The 16230-nt window shown below is 44.0% G+C and overlaps 1 protein-coding gene across 2 annotated transcripts in view; it reads left to right on the top strand.

Moving 5' to 3' along the window:
* Positions 1-821: 821 nt before the first annotated feature.
* arxa (aristaless related homeobox a) overlaps positions 822-16230 on the top strand; it is a 74109-nt gene continuing 58700 nt past the window's right edge. Inside the window, exons 1-5 of one of the 2 annotated variants that reach the window (XM_038802242.1) lie at positions 822-1098; positions 2551-3109; positions 4127-4172; positions 5616-5947; positions 9545-10729. In XM_038802242.1, the coding sequence (XP_038658170.1) occupies positions 822-1098; positions 2551-3109; positions 4127-4172; positions 5616-5947; positions 9545-9782 (1452 nt within the window). In that variant the 3' untranslated portion in view covers positions 9783-10729. Of the gene's footprint in view, positions 1099-2550; positions 3110-4126; positions 4173-5615; positions 5948-9544; positions 10730-16230 lie in introns of those variants that run through there. The other variant, XM_038802243.1, reaches the window with a different exon arrangement.

The raw sequence follows: 16230 nt of genomic DNA, 5'->3' as shown, positions 1-16230 counted from the left end.
TTGCGGATTCTTCGGCTGGGCCTTTGGAGGATTACAGACTGAAGTTCTTTAAAATGGGACAATTAAAATCGCCCGGGGATTCTGTCTGACAGCAAAAGTGTGTTTGTGTGGGTGGGTGGGGGGGGGGGGGGGGTAATATCACTTCATACCGACTGGATATAATCTTTAACCAGTCGGTGAATCGGTGACCCAAATTACAGTTCATTCATTCGCAATATTTCACTGATGGAGCACGATTGGCGTTTGAATTACGATTCGTTCGTTCAAGATTAGATCCAGAAAAACTTCACTTGTATCCAATTGGTGCGAGATCTCTCTGAGAGACAAATAACGCCAGCACCATCCTTCAAATTACAATTCATGAATATTAAGATGCAGAAAGTTGAACGGATTGTTAGAATAAATATATATATATATATGAGAACCTACCCTGACCTACAAGATCTTAATCTAATTGATGTTTGCAGAGTATAATTCCTAAGGATGGGAATCAAAGATACACGCCACAACTTTTCAAAAGGCACGTATTGAAAAGCGGCGAGCACTGCGTGGCCCTGCACCCCGTCATCTGTCCAGCTTCACCGGCTGGGAGCTGGAACAAGCCGCTTTATGGAACCTCTGCCATTAACAGCACGCCTCTTGAGCGAGGTTCGTTCCTTCAAACTCCAGCTCGTGTTTTCCTCTGCGCCCAAACTTCGTGTTGGTGAAATGTGAAAGAGAGAGAGAGAGAGAGAGGCTCCCCAGACCTCCCTGAGCCAATCACAGGGGTTTCAGCACGTGTATTGGAGAATCGAGAGGAAAGCAATTACAGCCCAATACAAATGTCATTAGTGGCTCGATCAGAGCAAGAGCGATTGCTGTACAAGTGGGGGGATCGCAGCCTCCGGCAAGCCAGAACTCAGGCTCCAACCATGACAACTCAATACAAGGAGGAGATTTGCGAGAGATCCGAGTGCAAAAGTAAATCTCCAACTTTGCTCTCCTCTTACTGCATCGACAGTATTCTGGGCAGGAGGAGCCCCTGTAAGATCCGATGTATTGGAGCGCAAGCATTGCCGCTTCTCACAGCCAGGAATGAGCCGGACACAGCCAGTGAAGGTAAGGAGTGTTTCCCCCCCGCCCCGCAAGACGCAAGGGGCAAAACTTCACTGGGTGTTGGACCGAAGATCCAGTACACCTTTAAGCAAAACAAAACAAACAAATGTTCTTACTTTTCCACCAAGGGTTGGCCCCACAACCCCAGTGCGCACAGCATCGGTGTCTGTTTACCAACTCTGACTAGTGTTGTTGAAAATGTGTCTCAAAACACTTCGGTAATTTTGCATCGGTGGCAATACTTTCCAGGGATACTCAACCCGCGCAGTAAATGTGGGACATGTTATCGATTCCTGCAGAACAATCGTTTGCTATTATTTCATTGTAAATGATTGATAAAGATGGCGTGTTTGCGATTGGTTACTTTGCAAATATGTTGTCGATAAACACAGCGATAAACACACCAATGGCGCCTTTCGCCTGGAATAAGCTGGGGGAAGAGGAAGGAAGCTGCGATTGTAAATTTCAGCGCTGCTCTCTTCACATGCTAACTGATGCGCATTCTGAATTTCAGTGCAGAAGGACTTGCAAGAAACATTTCAGAGATCTGTGGGATTCTTTAAAAACGACCACATTTGCTTTCAAATAAAACTAACGGTTGATTGATTCCGCGAAAACAAGTTTTTTTTTCAGAAAATAGATTAAAGTTGAGAAGTGTTTTTGACAGAATACAAATGGTGAAGGGCGGCGAATTTTTAATCCCCTTTATCAACGGTTAGAAACCAAAAGGACATAATGGAAATAACTTTCTCAATGGGTTTCATATTAGCTGCAAATGGGAATAAATGGTTTAAAATCTGCAACATCAGGGGTGTTGGCAATTTGAAATGAGAATGTTGTACCGTAACTTGCTTTTCGAATTGGAAGGTGGGGAGAGGTGCTGGTTGGGGCTGTCTGCAGAGTTGGTGTGAGTTACTCCTGTCTAACATCGTGCAGGCTATTTAAATTTCAATTACCGCTTGAACCAATTGATCCTTCCAAACCAGCACAGGGCGATCTCCCCAAAATGAACGGACCATTTCTTTCAGGGTGTGTTATTATCCTGCAGAGTGCAGACAGAATAGAAACTTTGCCCTGTTGTCCCGCTGCTCGCGGCCTGCTCTGGGGAACTCAATGAAGACAGCGTCGGGTGGTTGATAAGGAAAGGACTGGGGGGGGTGCAGATTGCATTAGTTTACTACATACTATCTCCAGAGCAAGAAACCACAGCAAGGTGCAGCACTTGCTAAAGTCCCTATCCCAAAATTCCGCTCTTGTTGTATGACTTTTCCTGGCGAATATCCCAGCGGGAGGCACAATGTTCCCCATTGGTACCTGTGCAGTATGGAATTGCATCAAATGTAAGTGCAACTAATGAGTATTTCATCTTTGTGACAGGGTTTCTTTAAATGTTTTTTAGAATTCCCTCTGAATGGCTGACTGATGAATTATTGTGTGTGTGTTTGTTATCCACAGGGTCACCCAAGGAAAACATGTCTTTTGACTCTGAGCTCCATCTCCCCCCGAAATTCCGAAGACTGTACGGTCTGGGAGGTAAAATCTTGGACGCCAGGGGATTTAACGAGATTGGTAACGAGAAACTGGAAAGAGACAGATCCTCCGAGGCGTTCCGAAACACCGACCTGAAGATCAGTCAGGCCCCGCAAGTCAGCATCAGCCGCAGTAAATCCTACAAGGAAAACTTCAGCATGGCCAATGGGCAAGGAGACAGCGCGCCGAACTTGTCCCAGTCTCCAGAATTAGGTTCGGCGGAGCCCATCGACAAGTCGTTCGAGGGAGAGGCCAAAGAGGAGGCGGCTGAAGATGACTTGTCCTCGAAACTTGTCGAGGAGGCCCAGACGGACGTGGATGTGAAAGATGGGGAGGACAGCCTGTGTTTATCAGCCGGCAGTGACTCAGAAGAGGGCATGCTAAAGAGAAAACAGCGGCGATATAGGACTACATTCACCAGCTACCAGTTGGAGGAACTGGAGAGAGCTTTTCAGAAAACACACTACCCAGATGTATTCACCAGGTATGTATCAACATTAAAACAACTCCCCCCGCCAAAAAAAAACACACTCCCAAAACAAAACTCCAGACAGAAAATGTCACTGGTATAACACCTAGTCTGTAATTGTCTCCAGGTGGATTTCGATTTTAGACTCACAGCTCTGACGTTGTCCACAACCATTTCAAAATGGCCAAATGATAGGGGAATGAAGCACACGGTCTATCGGGAGATTTGATAACTTCCTCCAGTTAGTTCTCCACTCGCCAGTGTCCCCGCTATCAAAGCAATGACATTAGCGCTCGGCGCTGCTCGCAACACAGTCCCGTTTTTACCTAGTACTTCACCCCATACATTTCAAAACATTAACCCTTCGATCTTTCCCATTTCGAGAGAATGCGGCGCGTGAAACTCCCACCGCCCTCAAAGACCGTGTGCACCTCAGGCATCTTTCTAATTCTGCTGCCATACACTCCGCTCAGCGACTTGTGAGTAAACGGGTGTGCACCGAATTGTTTTCAAAGCCACTCTAGCGCACGGTACAAGTGGAACAGTGTGGCGTTATTTTTTTTAAAACTGCATTTTATTTTATCAGGTGAGTTTTGGACGAGTGTGTGTGTGTGGGGGGTGGGGGGGGGGGGGGTGGGGGGGGGGTCATTCGCATTTGTAATGGTTTTGGCCCACTTTCCGTGAATTTACAATGCAGGACACGGTCCACATTTAAATTTCGTTTCCTTTTAATATTGGAAATTGTTTTTTTCCTAAATCAAATAATGATATATTCTAGTGGTTTTTGCAGTTCTTATATTATCGACAATCTCTACTTGTTTGATGTTTGTCTAGCTTCTTCTATGCTCCATGTAAACATGAAAGATTGAAGAGCGCCCGTAGACAGCTGCATGGGTTAGTTAGGTCGAATCCTCGTGTAGAGCGCTTCAGATTTCCGACTGCTGATATCAATATTAGCTTTCCCCAAAAAAGCTACTGGGAACCATGGTACACTGTGAGCTGCATTTTCACTTATTTCTGTGTTTTGTGCAGGGAGGAACTAGCGATGCGGCTAGATTTAACAGAAGCACGGGTACAAGTAAGTTGCAACTATTTGTGCGCGGATAGATGGTTTCCAAGCTAGTCCTTTCATAAAGATTACATGTATTTACTTAGATATTTCCGTATCAAGTTGTAGGGTTCTTTTTTTCTCTTTATATTCATTAGTACCGACCCCCTTAATAATAATAGGGAAGTGTGCGGGTAGACAATCCCTCACCCTGTCTGATTGTGCCAGGTACAATATATTGATCTATGTCAGACTTTCTACAGATGTGACTGCGCAAATATGAATAATGGAAATGCTTTTGCACCACGGCAACCGAAAGCATTAAAACAATAACATATGATTGAATTTCCTTCGCTCTCAGAGAATGTAATGCAAGGGTGCAGAAGTGGAGTGCTGTTAAAGTTGATAGGGCCCACACCACAGTGCATTTTCTCTCGAAGCCCTCATAACCAAAGCGACGATAAACATTATGATTGGTGCCTTATTGCGAGCACAGGGAACATAAAACATATGTTGGGAAGTAAAGGCCGAGTAAATCACTTTACAGTTACAATCGAGCGCTGATAAGACCTAATAAATTCCATATGGCTCATTTAATACACAACAGCTTCTTGCATTAAAGGAGCTAATGATGAGATTCTCCCTGGTTCTGTTGACACATTGTTCTATTGTCAAATACCCAATGTGACAGGCAGCCAGGAATGATTATTTCCCGCTCAGGCAGTCGTGGGAAAGTTAAATAACTTTCTCTCTCCCCTCCACTGCTTTACAAAAGCTCGTTCGAACTCAATAAAACTTAGGAGACATTCTAGCAAAATTAATTGTAACGCGTTATTTTCATTTTTGACTTCACTTCTCTTTGTCTAGTCTATGAAGTACACTCAATGTATTCATTAAGGCCAACTTAATAACGATGACATTAATTATGAGGAACACAATCGGTTACCCTTTTTATAAAATCCGGCAACTCGATTACTCCAGTCGGCCATCGCATGTTGTCCATGGTCTCAGAATTCGCCAGGGATGTTAGATATTTTCACATTTCACCCCCCAATCCAATATGTGACCGCGTCACTGTTTGTATACATAATGTACTCGATATTTCTGTGGGATAAATCAGGAATCTGTACAGATGATGTGGGGTGACGCTTGGATCAGAAAGAAGATATATTTGTGTAAAGTGAATCTGTGCCTCACGCTACTTGGAAATGTTTCAAATTCTTCCAGAATGTTAACATACTTGTTTTGTTACATTTCGATGTGGGGGGGTCCCGAGTTTTAAACGAGGGGAAGGTTTAGTCTATTTCGTTCTAACAATTGCTAGATGTCAATGTTACAATTATCTTGCGCGCCTTTGCGTTGTTGGATGTAACATTAAAGTGATTTCATATTTCCAGCACACTCTTTCTCTCTGTACTTTATTTTCAGTTGTTTGAAATTGTTTAACTTAATCTGATTGCTTTTCCTTTGTAGGTTTGGTTCCAGAACCGCAGAGCCAAGTGGCGAAAGCGAGAGAAAGCCGGAGCTCAGAGCCACCCGGGCGGCTTGCCCTTCGCCAGCCCCTTGGGAGCGGCCCACCCGCTGGGACATTACCTGGACGGCAGCCCCTTCGGACACCACCCGAGCCTCGAGTCCGCCTGGTCAGCCGCCGCCGCCGCCGCCGCAGCCGCAGCTGCCGCCTTCCCCGGGCTGCCGCCTCCACCAGGTAGCGCTGCTCTCTCCCCCAGCGGGGCCCCGTTAGGCCTCGGCACCTTCCTGGGAGCGGCCATGTTCAGACATCCCTTCATCACTCCGCACTTCGGCAGGTAAGATCCTTCAAGCAGAGCCCCTCCCGACCGCCCACCTCCCCCCCCCCCCCCCCCCCCCCGCTAAATCCTCCTCCAGGAACAGCAAACAGCAGCCGCCAGAACAAGAAGTACAAGTCAACCAGAACCATTCAGTCAGCCGGCACTGTGAACAAGGACACAAACAAAAAAAACCCAATTCCTTCAGAATCAGCAGCCAAAACTCAATGGGGGAAAGAACAAGCTACAATAAACAGAATAGGCTCACCTCATAATGAGTCAACGGCAAACTTCCTCTTTTGAGAATAGCGGCCGTAACATTCCCTAAAATGTTAAAAGTCAGGAAGAAAGTAGGAAAAACATATCAATCAGTGTCATCTCGCATGAAATGTAACACATCCAGCGATAGTCTTCGAAATCCGCTGCATACAACCAGATTTAAATGCAACAAGTCCAGTGCTCAAAAGGGCGTATTAAACACTCGCTTCATCAATCAGGATAGAAATATTTTATAACAAACCGTTAAATTACCCCAACAACTGTGAGCAGTGTGTGTGTGTGTGTGTGTGTGTGTGCGAGAGAGAGAGAGAAATCTAGCCCATTTCAAATATCCGAGATACACAGTCACTAAGACTTCCCAATGATTCTAGGGCAAGAGCTTCCGGCGAGGAAGCCGCAAGTTATTGTGAGGCCCAGACCCAGGGAATGCGTGTACAACTCCAGATGGGTCCCTGGCACCAAGAATGCTCCTGTCTCTGGAGGTATTGCTCAAGTGGAATAGACCGGACTGGACCACATTTTCATTGCAAACTACAGTTGCTCTGCAGCTTGTGTGTTAGTTGGTTAGTTAATTCGTTAGTTAGTTCGTTAGTTAGTTAGTTAACACGGTTAAGGAAACGTTCGACATTTGCAGAAATATTCTTTTTCCTCGCACGTGAACGTTTAAAACATTAGAATGTAGATTTTTTCCTTCATTGTCAGTGCGAGGTAGTATTTAGATTGTGGCTTTGGTCACCCACCTTTTTGGGCGATGTCCTTGGCTTTCCAATGAGTTGTTCGCTTAGGTCGGATTTAGGAAAAGGCAGAAATCAGGAATGTTTATTCGTTGTTAGTTTCTGTGAAGTGAAACTGAAAGTGACAACTTGCCTTGACCGGGGTGGGAAACGGAGCGAGGCGACTGAACAACTCCATCATTCCAGCTGCGTACGCTTTTATCTTTATAGATTTACCATTTGGTCGTTTACCCTGACGTGAAAATTATTTGGCAAGGTCACATGGAACCTGTGTGTTTGTAAAGTGTGGCATAATTTAGTATCATTTGGAAATCCACACAACTCGGCTGTGGCCTGTCTGGGGCAGGGGGATGTGGAGCTGGGAGAGGAATGTGATTGCAAAGCTATCCGCGAATCCACGTTTCCGAATATACCACCACTTACATAACAGGACGTATAAGTAATGTTTGAACGTTTGTTCTTACAAAAGTTCTAGTGTTTACCCTCCGCCGTACTACCGTGTCCAACTGTGCAGGTACAGCAGTATCCCACACCGCATCATTTGGTAATCCCAAATGTCACTTTTTTGGTCAGCCAGGCCTCTGACGCGCGTAGAAGCCCATCACCATGTTTAAGCGTTTCAAACCTAATCTGGAGTGTGCATTCTCTCCACTTCAGGCCCCTCCTTTCACTTATAAGCCAAATCATTTCGGAAAGGTTGACCTCGGTAACCCCGGAGGTCGAGAAGAGTTTAGTACCGAAATCTACATTTCTTAAAAGTATCCCAGTGGAACCAATCCCAATCCAGTATGATCGGTCAACTGCTGAGGATTCTCTTAATGCGCAAGTTTGGCTGTGGGATCATTAACAGTTAACAATGGACAACTGTGGACCTGGCTGGCCTGAGTATTGGATTATCAATTGCCACAGAGGAGTGACTGGGTTCTAATTTCCCCCTCCACCCGTGCGTTCATACAGTCAGCACAACTTCAGTGAGGCTGTACCAATCCCTTTCCACCCCCACCTCACAGAGCTGGCCAAACCTTTGTCTAAGCTTCGATTAGAGCACAGCAGCTCGTCTCCAGCAGGGGTGATGAGCAGCACATGTCTTCGGAAAATGAACGAAATCGTCCTAAATCAACCTACTAGACTGTAGCATTGAGATACACCATAACCCCATTGGCTCCAGTAGCAATATGGCCGACCTCAAATCAGACCTACACTTGTCATTGTGCTCACAATCCTGTCTTATAGCACGTCCCATTCCAAACCTTGTGGTTCCTCTTCGCCCACGTGCACTTTGCCATGTTAGGAGATCTGTGATATGCGAAATACTTCGATATTTTAGCCATCCAAGTCCAATGCGTGACACTAGTTGAGGGAAGTCACAAGTTTCAAGGGAAGGGGCCGAAGGTGGTCAATCTACACTTTGTGATCATCGAAATAACTTTACAAATTCTGAAGCTTCTCCTTGTTTCTGATTTTTTTAAAAGGTAATTTTATACTCGTCATTCTTCAAGTAGCTTATCTGGTTTTAACAAATTATTTAGATATGAAATCGAAATACGGATTATTTCAGTCAAAGTGGAAGAATATGAACTGTGATATCTATCACGTGGCCAGGACAAGGCAACATGATTGATTCGTCGGTGCGCTTTCAGGAGGAACGCACATAAAGTGTATCTTTTAACACTCACACGTACGAGAAAACAATGTCAGTATATTTACATTGGCAAAACATAGACCCATTTCACAATGTATTGCCCCCTCCGTAACGCTCGTGGATGAGAGCATGGTTGCTGTTAGCTGATTCGTGAACTAACAACAATTTGTGATCAGTTAAGAAAGTGTGTGGTCCCAAGGTATGTGATCCGTCAGCCAGCTCACCAATATGAAAAAGGTGGGCTCTCCTGGAAGAGAAGTGACAGTGAATTAAACTCTAATACACAGGAAAATACTGCGGGTGCTGGAATATATGGTGTGGGGGAGGGGGGGACTTGCTGAAATGCTCAGCAGGTCAGGCAGCGTCTGGGGAGGGAGAACCAAGGGTGGAGGTGTTTCTATCTAGTCGATGATCAGAATCATTGAATTCTGTCGCCGGAATGAACCGTTAAGGCAGCAATTACGCTGGAGCCCAAAGTTATTACAACCTAGCAGAAGATTTAAAACTAGCTGGGACTGTGACCGATTATCAGCCTTGACTCCCGGAACGCAGACAACACGAAAATATAGTTGGCCAAGTCATTTTGCTGAGCAGTTGGTTCAATATCCCTGCAGTTTTAATCCTAACAAATAGTCCAACTTCATTACACACAGAGCTTACACATGGGCGGAATAAGCGAATGCTGGTGATAAACGGATACTTTTAAGGCAAAGTCTTTACCACATTCATAACCAATCCTGCTTTCTCTTACATCATAATTAGTGATCTAGTCAGACCCGTAATGTGCAAGTCTGATGAGATGTGAGTTATGTGATACTTGACGCATTGCGCAGGCCAACAGTCCCCTGAAATAACGCAGACTGTCCTATTCAGCAGTATTCCACCCGTCACCCAAGCAGCTGATCGGTCTTGATTTAAAACGCTTTCCCGTATTATAATGTGGAAAATCCTTGTCTGTTGCAGGCTCTTCTCGACAGTAGCTCCGCTGACAGGCGCCTCTGGCCCTGCGCTGCTGAGACAGTCGGCCCCGGGAGTAGAAGGGGGTGTGCAAGCCGGCGCCCTCTCAGACCCCGTGGTAGCAGCAGCAGACAGACGGGCGTCTAGTATCGCAGCGCTCAGACTCAAAGCCAAGGAGCATGCCGCCCAACTCACACAACTCAACATCCTCCCTGCACCCTCCACCGGCAAGGAAGTGTGCTGAATACACAGCAAGGAGCTCCACACACGTTGCTGAACAAGACCAAATTCAGAAAGAGGACCAGTTACTCCGCGTGGATTGGGTTCCCAGGCAGACTGTGCATGCCCGTAGAGTCAGTATCCCTTCCATCAATCATATCAGCAGGCCACACTTAGAAAAAAAAGAGAACAATGGCATTGTCTACATGTAGGAATTGTGATGTTGCTACCATCCATATTTCTGGGAGGGGGGGGGGGGGGGGAGACAGTAGTACTAGAGCCTGATTAAGAATGTACCTGACGTGACCACTGAGAGGAACTAGGGTTGGACTAATCAGGGCAGCTCTGAAAAAGAACATTATGAAATGTATTCCAAACACACACAGATGTAGATATGATAGTTTCCTAATTCGAGTCTTGGTGGCCGGATATAAGGGATACTGTTTCTGAAATAAGTTAGACTTTCTGCGGCGGACCGGTTGTATAGCACACACATGGGCATAATACACGTTGCTTACGTCTGGATTTTTATATGTACATATATAAATATACATCAGTGTGGCCAACCAGTGGTTCGCTACTAAACCAAAGGGACAAAATACTGCCAATCCGAGTGGACTGCTTATGTCACTAAACTGTGATTGATTTCTGTACATAATGCTCGTTCTTCAGAATTTCCGAGAAAAATAATTGTACATTTTCTTTTTAAAAAAATGAAAATTTGCACTCAGCGTGTTGTGAAAGTTTATTCTCTAGAATTATCAGACAGTTCTTATAGTGTTGTGGATGTATTAGGTTCGTAGAATAATTATTTATGGAGAAACATTTTATTTAACTTATTAACTATAGAGGTTTCGAAAACCTTATTAAAAAAAAGGCAACTTGCTATATTACGTATACTGTTGTAACTTCTTGATATGGGCTAGAAGAGTGACGACACTCTGAAATAAAATGTGATGCTTAACAAGCTAATCGGAGAAAGCGCTTCTTCTAAATCCCGAGTGCTTAGAATATTATTCAACATTTACCCACCGCAGACAATCTCACGATTTACCTAATGCAGGGCTGCCTACGCAAATTCACAATTTGAAGTAACTCGTCGCCGAGTGACAATGTTGTTTCCGCCCAGTATAGTCGTAATCAGATGAGGAGGAATTTTTGAGCAGTCCGATTTACTGTGTCTGGCCGGACTGTGGTACGTTTGTGTGTGTGGGGGGAATGGTGACACATTGACTCTACAACAGCAAGGCGTTTCCAGCCAGTCATTCCGTTTCAAGGCTAGTTCGTTTCACTCATTCACAAATCACGCTGTATGTGCTGGCTAATTTCAAAGTGTGATAGTTAATAAGCACAACATTGCCACGCAATTAAAATACCTCTCTTGTTAATTTAAGAGGGGGGAAACAGCACAGCACAACATTATAAAATAGAGCACAGTATTCTCTGGACCCAGATTCCGATTTGGGGCAACTGAGGGGAGACTGGCACTTTCACCACGCTTGGCAAGTAATCCCTACACGGGGTTAGCATTATTTAACCATTTTCAGCATTATTGTTTTAATGAGCATTGCCAGAATGCTGCCAATAGTATCCACTCTCACGCGGTTGTTGACACGCCCAATAAAGTTGCTTTCTCATAAACCGCATGAACCTTACTCAGCGGGACTGGGTGTAAGTGAAAAGGAGTTCTACTTTCATATCAATATCTGAATGCGCCTTTGTTATATCATGTTAAACTGTTTATTAGAAATTATAACATTGCCATCCCCCCTACCTCCTTCATTTGCTGGCGCCTTGCAAGGGTTGCTTCTATATCTTTTTGTCTGTGGATAGCAAGTCACCTTGGTTACTTGATGGTTAACGATTTCACCTGCACCATGGTGACTACACCTGCCCTCTGCCGCCTTCCGGGCCGGTTGGTGATCGGCGCCGAATTGTCCAAGTTACAGTCAACCCAGGCGGAGTTAATGCGAGCTACCCCGAGGGTTCAGTGGGTCACTGTTGTGGGTGATTCGAGGGGTTCCGTCTGCACGGTAACCAACCTCCTGGCTAGGGAATGTCGCCACACCAATTCAGATAATATTAGAAATGGTATCCAGCAAAGTACAAACAACGCAGGTATTTTAAACACGCCAGCATCGGATTCACACAATACCATTTGGTTCAAGTTAATGCAAGTGTAAAATCCACTCGGAAAGCTTGATCTTGAGTGTGTGAGGCTGAAAGACTAGAGCATAACGTTCCACTATAATGGCTGGAATGAGGGCGCGTGAACTCGTGATGTTGACACAAAGAATCATACCAGATAACAGTTTTTATAAAAGTAGATCGAACAATTTAATAATGAGGTTAGAGTGGCAATATTCAGATTCTGAATTTTGTGCCAACCCCCCCCCCCCCCCCCCCCCCCCCCCCCCCCCCCATAGCTTTTAACTGTAAACTTTCAACCAAAACATTCACTTGATTGTGGCGCTAAACTAAATCCCCTCTGGTTCAATCAGTTCCTGGAGTTTCTTCAATAATGGGGCTAAAAACGATCCTCGCAATATTGTTTTATTGTTTGGGATATAAACAGGACGTTGAACAGACCAGACGCCGTGTGTATCTCAAAAAGGGAAATGAAATAGTTTGTAAAGTTTGCAATGCGAGCAAAGTTTGTGATGGAGGTACTGCAGCTCTTGAAAATTCTTTCCGTTTCCGATTCCAAACATCGCCATTACCTCACGTACTGACCTATAGGAGGACTATGGGACTGACTTATTCTCGCTCTGTTGTAGTGGCAGCCTTCCGCCTCCTTAGACTTGATTTGCGCCATGGTGGTCAACTCTCTGCTAGGATACATTTAGTTCATTAACAGTTTTTGACCAGGTACCCCTGTTACCAACGCCAACCCCCAATGACACACAGTCTGGTAAAGTGGTTGATATCATACCAGGACCCCATGCCATTATTTCACTTAACGAACGCTTTTTAAAGTCAGTTTTTCCTCGTCTGACTCCATTCTATAGTACTAAATCAAATTGCGTGAAATTACCTGGTGGATTAAAGTTCTTCTGGTCGAATGAAAGCATCACCCTCTCACTCGCTTCTACTAATCCCACCTCACAGTGATGGTGCAAACATGTAGATCTTAGACTATTCTTTCATGTTTCACAGCTGGGAAAGCAGTCATTCTTCGCTAAATATTCACCATAAATATCACATGTTAACGGCCGATGACTCCCATCAAGTCTATATTAAACATTTGACATGTCACGCATGATAAACTCTGAGTGTCTTTGAAAAAAAAAGGCATTAGCAAAGAAACCAATTTCTGCTCATCTAAATCTCCCCAAGTGTTGAATGATTTCGTTTGAAAGAAGCAGTGAGGCGTATTTAGAGGGTTTTATGTGATTTTCCAGAATGATTTAATCTTATTGTGAACATTATTAATGAATAGCAACCCAATTTGGCCCTAATATCTGGGAATTCTTGCTACAAAACACGGCGACTGTGACCCCCAACCTTAAGCAAACCTCCCCGGCGTTTTTGTGCTGTCTTCAGCCTCCAGTAACTCTTTAACACACTATTGCACGGGAGCCAGTTTTCAGAACGATCACACAGATTCAACTCCCCCCCCCCCCCCCCCCCCCCATTCACTGCCAAGCTTTCCACCATCTGTTCCCAAAAAAGCAGCTTTCACGTTTGGAGATATTTCAAGGAGCGTGACAAGTCTATATAAACATGTGTACATTTGCATGTATGTATATAGGTAGAAATACTGTTGTATATATGTAAACATGTAGAAATTGTATTGGTTAATGTGGAAAGGAATATATGATTCAGATACAAGTTAATTTTATATGCGCAGATCTCCTAAAAAAACATATTAAAGTTTAACATAATATATTGTATGGATTAATGGAATCATGTATGAATAATGTACCTTTAGCGAAAACGCATTTAAGTGTTGTCTTGTTTTGCATCTTTCTATATTTACCATTAGACGAAACACAATAAATATATTTGAAACCTCGGGTTAATTTTGGAGTATAGTCTATCAGAATGCCAAATATCAAGTATGCGTCTTCCATTTAACCCAGGGCTGGTTACCGCGCAGAATTCTATACAAAACACACAATCTTTTAGAGGGGTTGGGTGGTGTGGGGTGGGGGCGGGGGGGGGGGGGGGTTCTGCCGCCTTTGGAGCTGTAGAAGTTGTGAAAGAAAGACGGAAGAAAGCTGCATTGGAAACTGGTAGCACGATCTCCTTTGGATCCACTAATTCCCATCTCTTTGCTCTCATCCAATTAGTGCGGTGTATTAAGCGGTTTATCATCTCATACTCAGCTGTACAAAGAAACAAGCCGAACACTTTGCAATAGACTCTGTTCTCCTTTTACACCCTCAGGTACTTACATATTCTAGTGTGCTATGAATAATAGGGGAATAATAGAGCACTAATTCCCTCATCAAAGAATGCCTTGTCTGCGCTTTGCTGAAAACACTATTCCGATAAAAGAAAGCAATAAAGCTTAGCATAACAAAACCAAACCTACTTATTAGCTTAGTAGTAAATTAATGCAAAACCACTGGTATTCAACCAGGTTTGAAAACAGCCTCCCGCAACTTTATAATGCTTTATTGCTGAAGGAATTCAGACTTGAAATTTGAATCGGAGAGATGAGTTAATCTGGTAAATTCCAATAAACGTGTTTTCAAACGGCTGTTGTGATTTAAAGCTATTTATCCCACATGAAATGGGATAAATGACACAAAGCGATTTCCTACGGCAGCTAATCGTGGAAATACACTGCAACTTCGACATAATTCAGAAATTTCCGACTGATTCGGCGAGCATTTTATGTGGGATTTTGGAGCGTAAACGCATCATTATGAGTTGCGCCCCCGCCATTCAATTCCACAGGTTGTGAATTAGTGATGCTAATCTTTTCCATGTAAAATAATATAAATAGAGAATGTTGGAAATACAGAGAGCGAGAGAAGGCAGATTAACACATAGAAAATCATTAACCCATCTTCTCACTTTACAGATGCTGCTGTATATCACCTAGATTTGCTGTTTCATTTCAGATTTTCAGCTTGAGCAGTTTCTTTTCACTTTTAGGCTTATTAGGTACAATGCAGAACGCATACACAATCAGCGAATCCAGGCGAGGGCCGTGCAACTAAACTCCTTTCAAGAACAACGCATCTTGTCTATGAATGTCTAAGATTGGGCTCACTGCGGAGATGCTTTTAGGAGCCTAATTGGACGCATGGTCTTATATTCTGCCTAAAAGTTGCAGTTGTTCAATGTTATAGTACATCCAATTAGGGTCCAGAGGTACATATTTCACTCATCATTACTGTCAACGTGAAGTGAGTTTACGGACAGTAGTAAAATAGAGGATATTGCAGATGAAGCTGCTAATATAGTCATTCCTCAGTTGTGTATAGTACGTAATTGATGAGGGACGGGGGTGATAGATATGTTTCCTTCAGAACGGCACTAAAGACCCCGTGCTTGGAATTCGTACCTAGCATTCTTATATAATGTAGCAACGGTATTCTAATTTATTGAAGCGGCACCGTTCTGTTATGCCGTTCTGATTAAAGCATTGACTGGTGGTCAAGACTCGTCTGGTGTGGCGGTAGTTTTCAGGGCGCCGAGGCAGACTGTGAAGGATTGGCCTTCAGTGCCGAGGAGAGAGGAGGGGATTGGTTCACCGGCGAAGTTGACGCTGAAAAAGTGCCCGGATGCCGCTCGTTCGACTATGGGTGGGCAAATTTGTTTTATTTGATGTTAGTTAGGTACCATTTTCTCGATGCTCGACAGAGAATTCTTCAACTCCGAGCCAGGTATCGACTGGTCCCACATATTTAAGATAAGACCTGAAAATTCTGGAAATGCTCAGCGGGCCTGACAGCATTGGTGGAGGGAGAAGCATTTGAGGCCTATGAGTTCTCACCAGAATGCCAGATGCAGTGGTGTCAGTTACTGGAAAGGAGCCACTTTAATTGCAGAAGTGCTCTTCGCTGGTTCAAACCCAGAGTTCATGCTTTATTTAATACGTGACACTGCCAATACTAGGAAATCGCTCTGGTGCGGATATTATGTCATATCGGAATAATATACTTTTTATAGGGGATAAATCAGCACTTGCCCTAGTAAGCTAAGCACCGTTCACATTATGTAAATAATCGTGTGTTTGGGGGAAAAAAGATGGAGGAGCCAGGCTCAGGTGAAAATATTCTTACAAAATGTGCGAACAATTAACAAATTACCCATCCAATGTGTCAATCGGATACTCTTTTAGACCCAGGCGCCTGAAGTTGCGACATAATTTGTAACTGGGTGGTAATTGACTTTATATTATGAATTAAGCAAAAACGAGTTGAATCTGAAGGATAGGGGCCCAGTCCTCCAATTCGCTACTATTTAAGCATCGTGCAGTCAAAGTAATATTTCATCATTATGCCCTCAGTACATAA

The sequence above is a fragment of the Scyliorhinus canicula genome, chromosome 7 (assembly GCF_902713615.1).
Source record: "Scyliorhinus canicula chromosome 7, sScyCan1.1, whole genome shotgun sequence".
NCBI classification, from domain to species: domain Eukaryota; kingdom Metazoa; phylum Chordata; class Chondrichthyes; order Carcharhiniformes; family Scyliorhinidae; genus Scyliorhinus; species Scyliorhinus canicula.
Note: the sequence above shows the minus strand (reverse complement) of the source record. Positions and strands in the feature narration are given on the sequence as shown.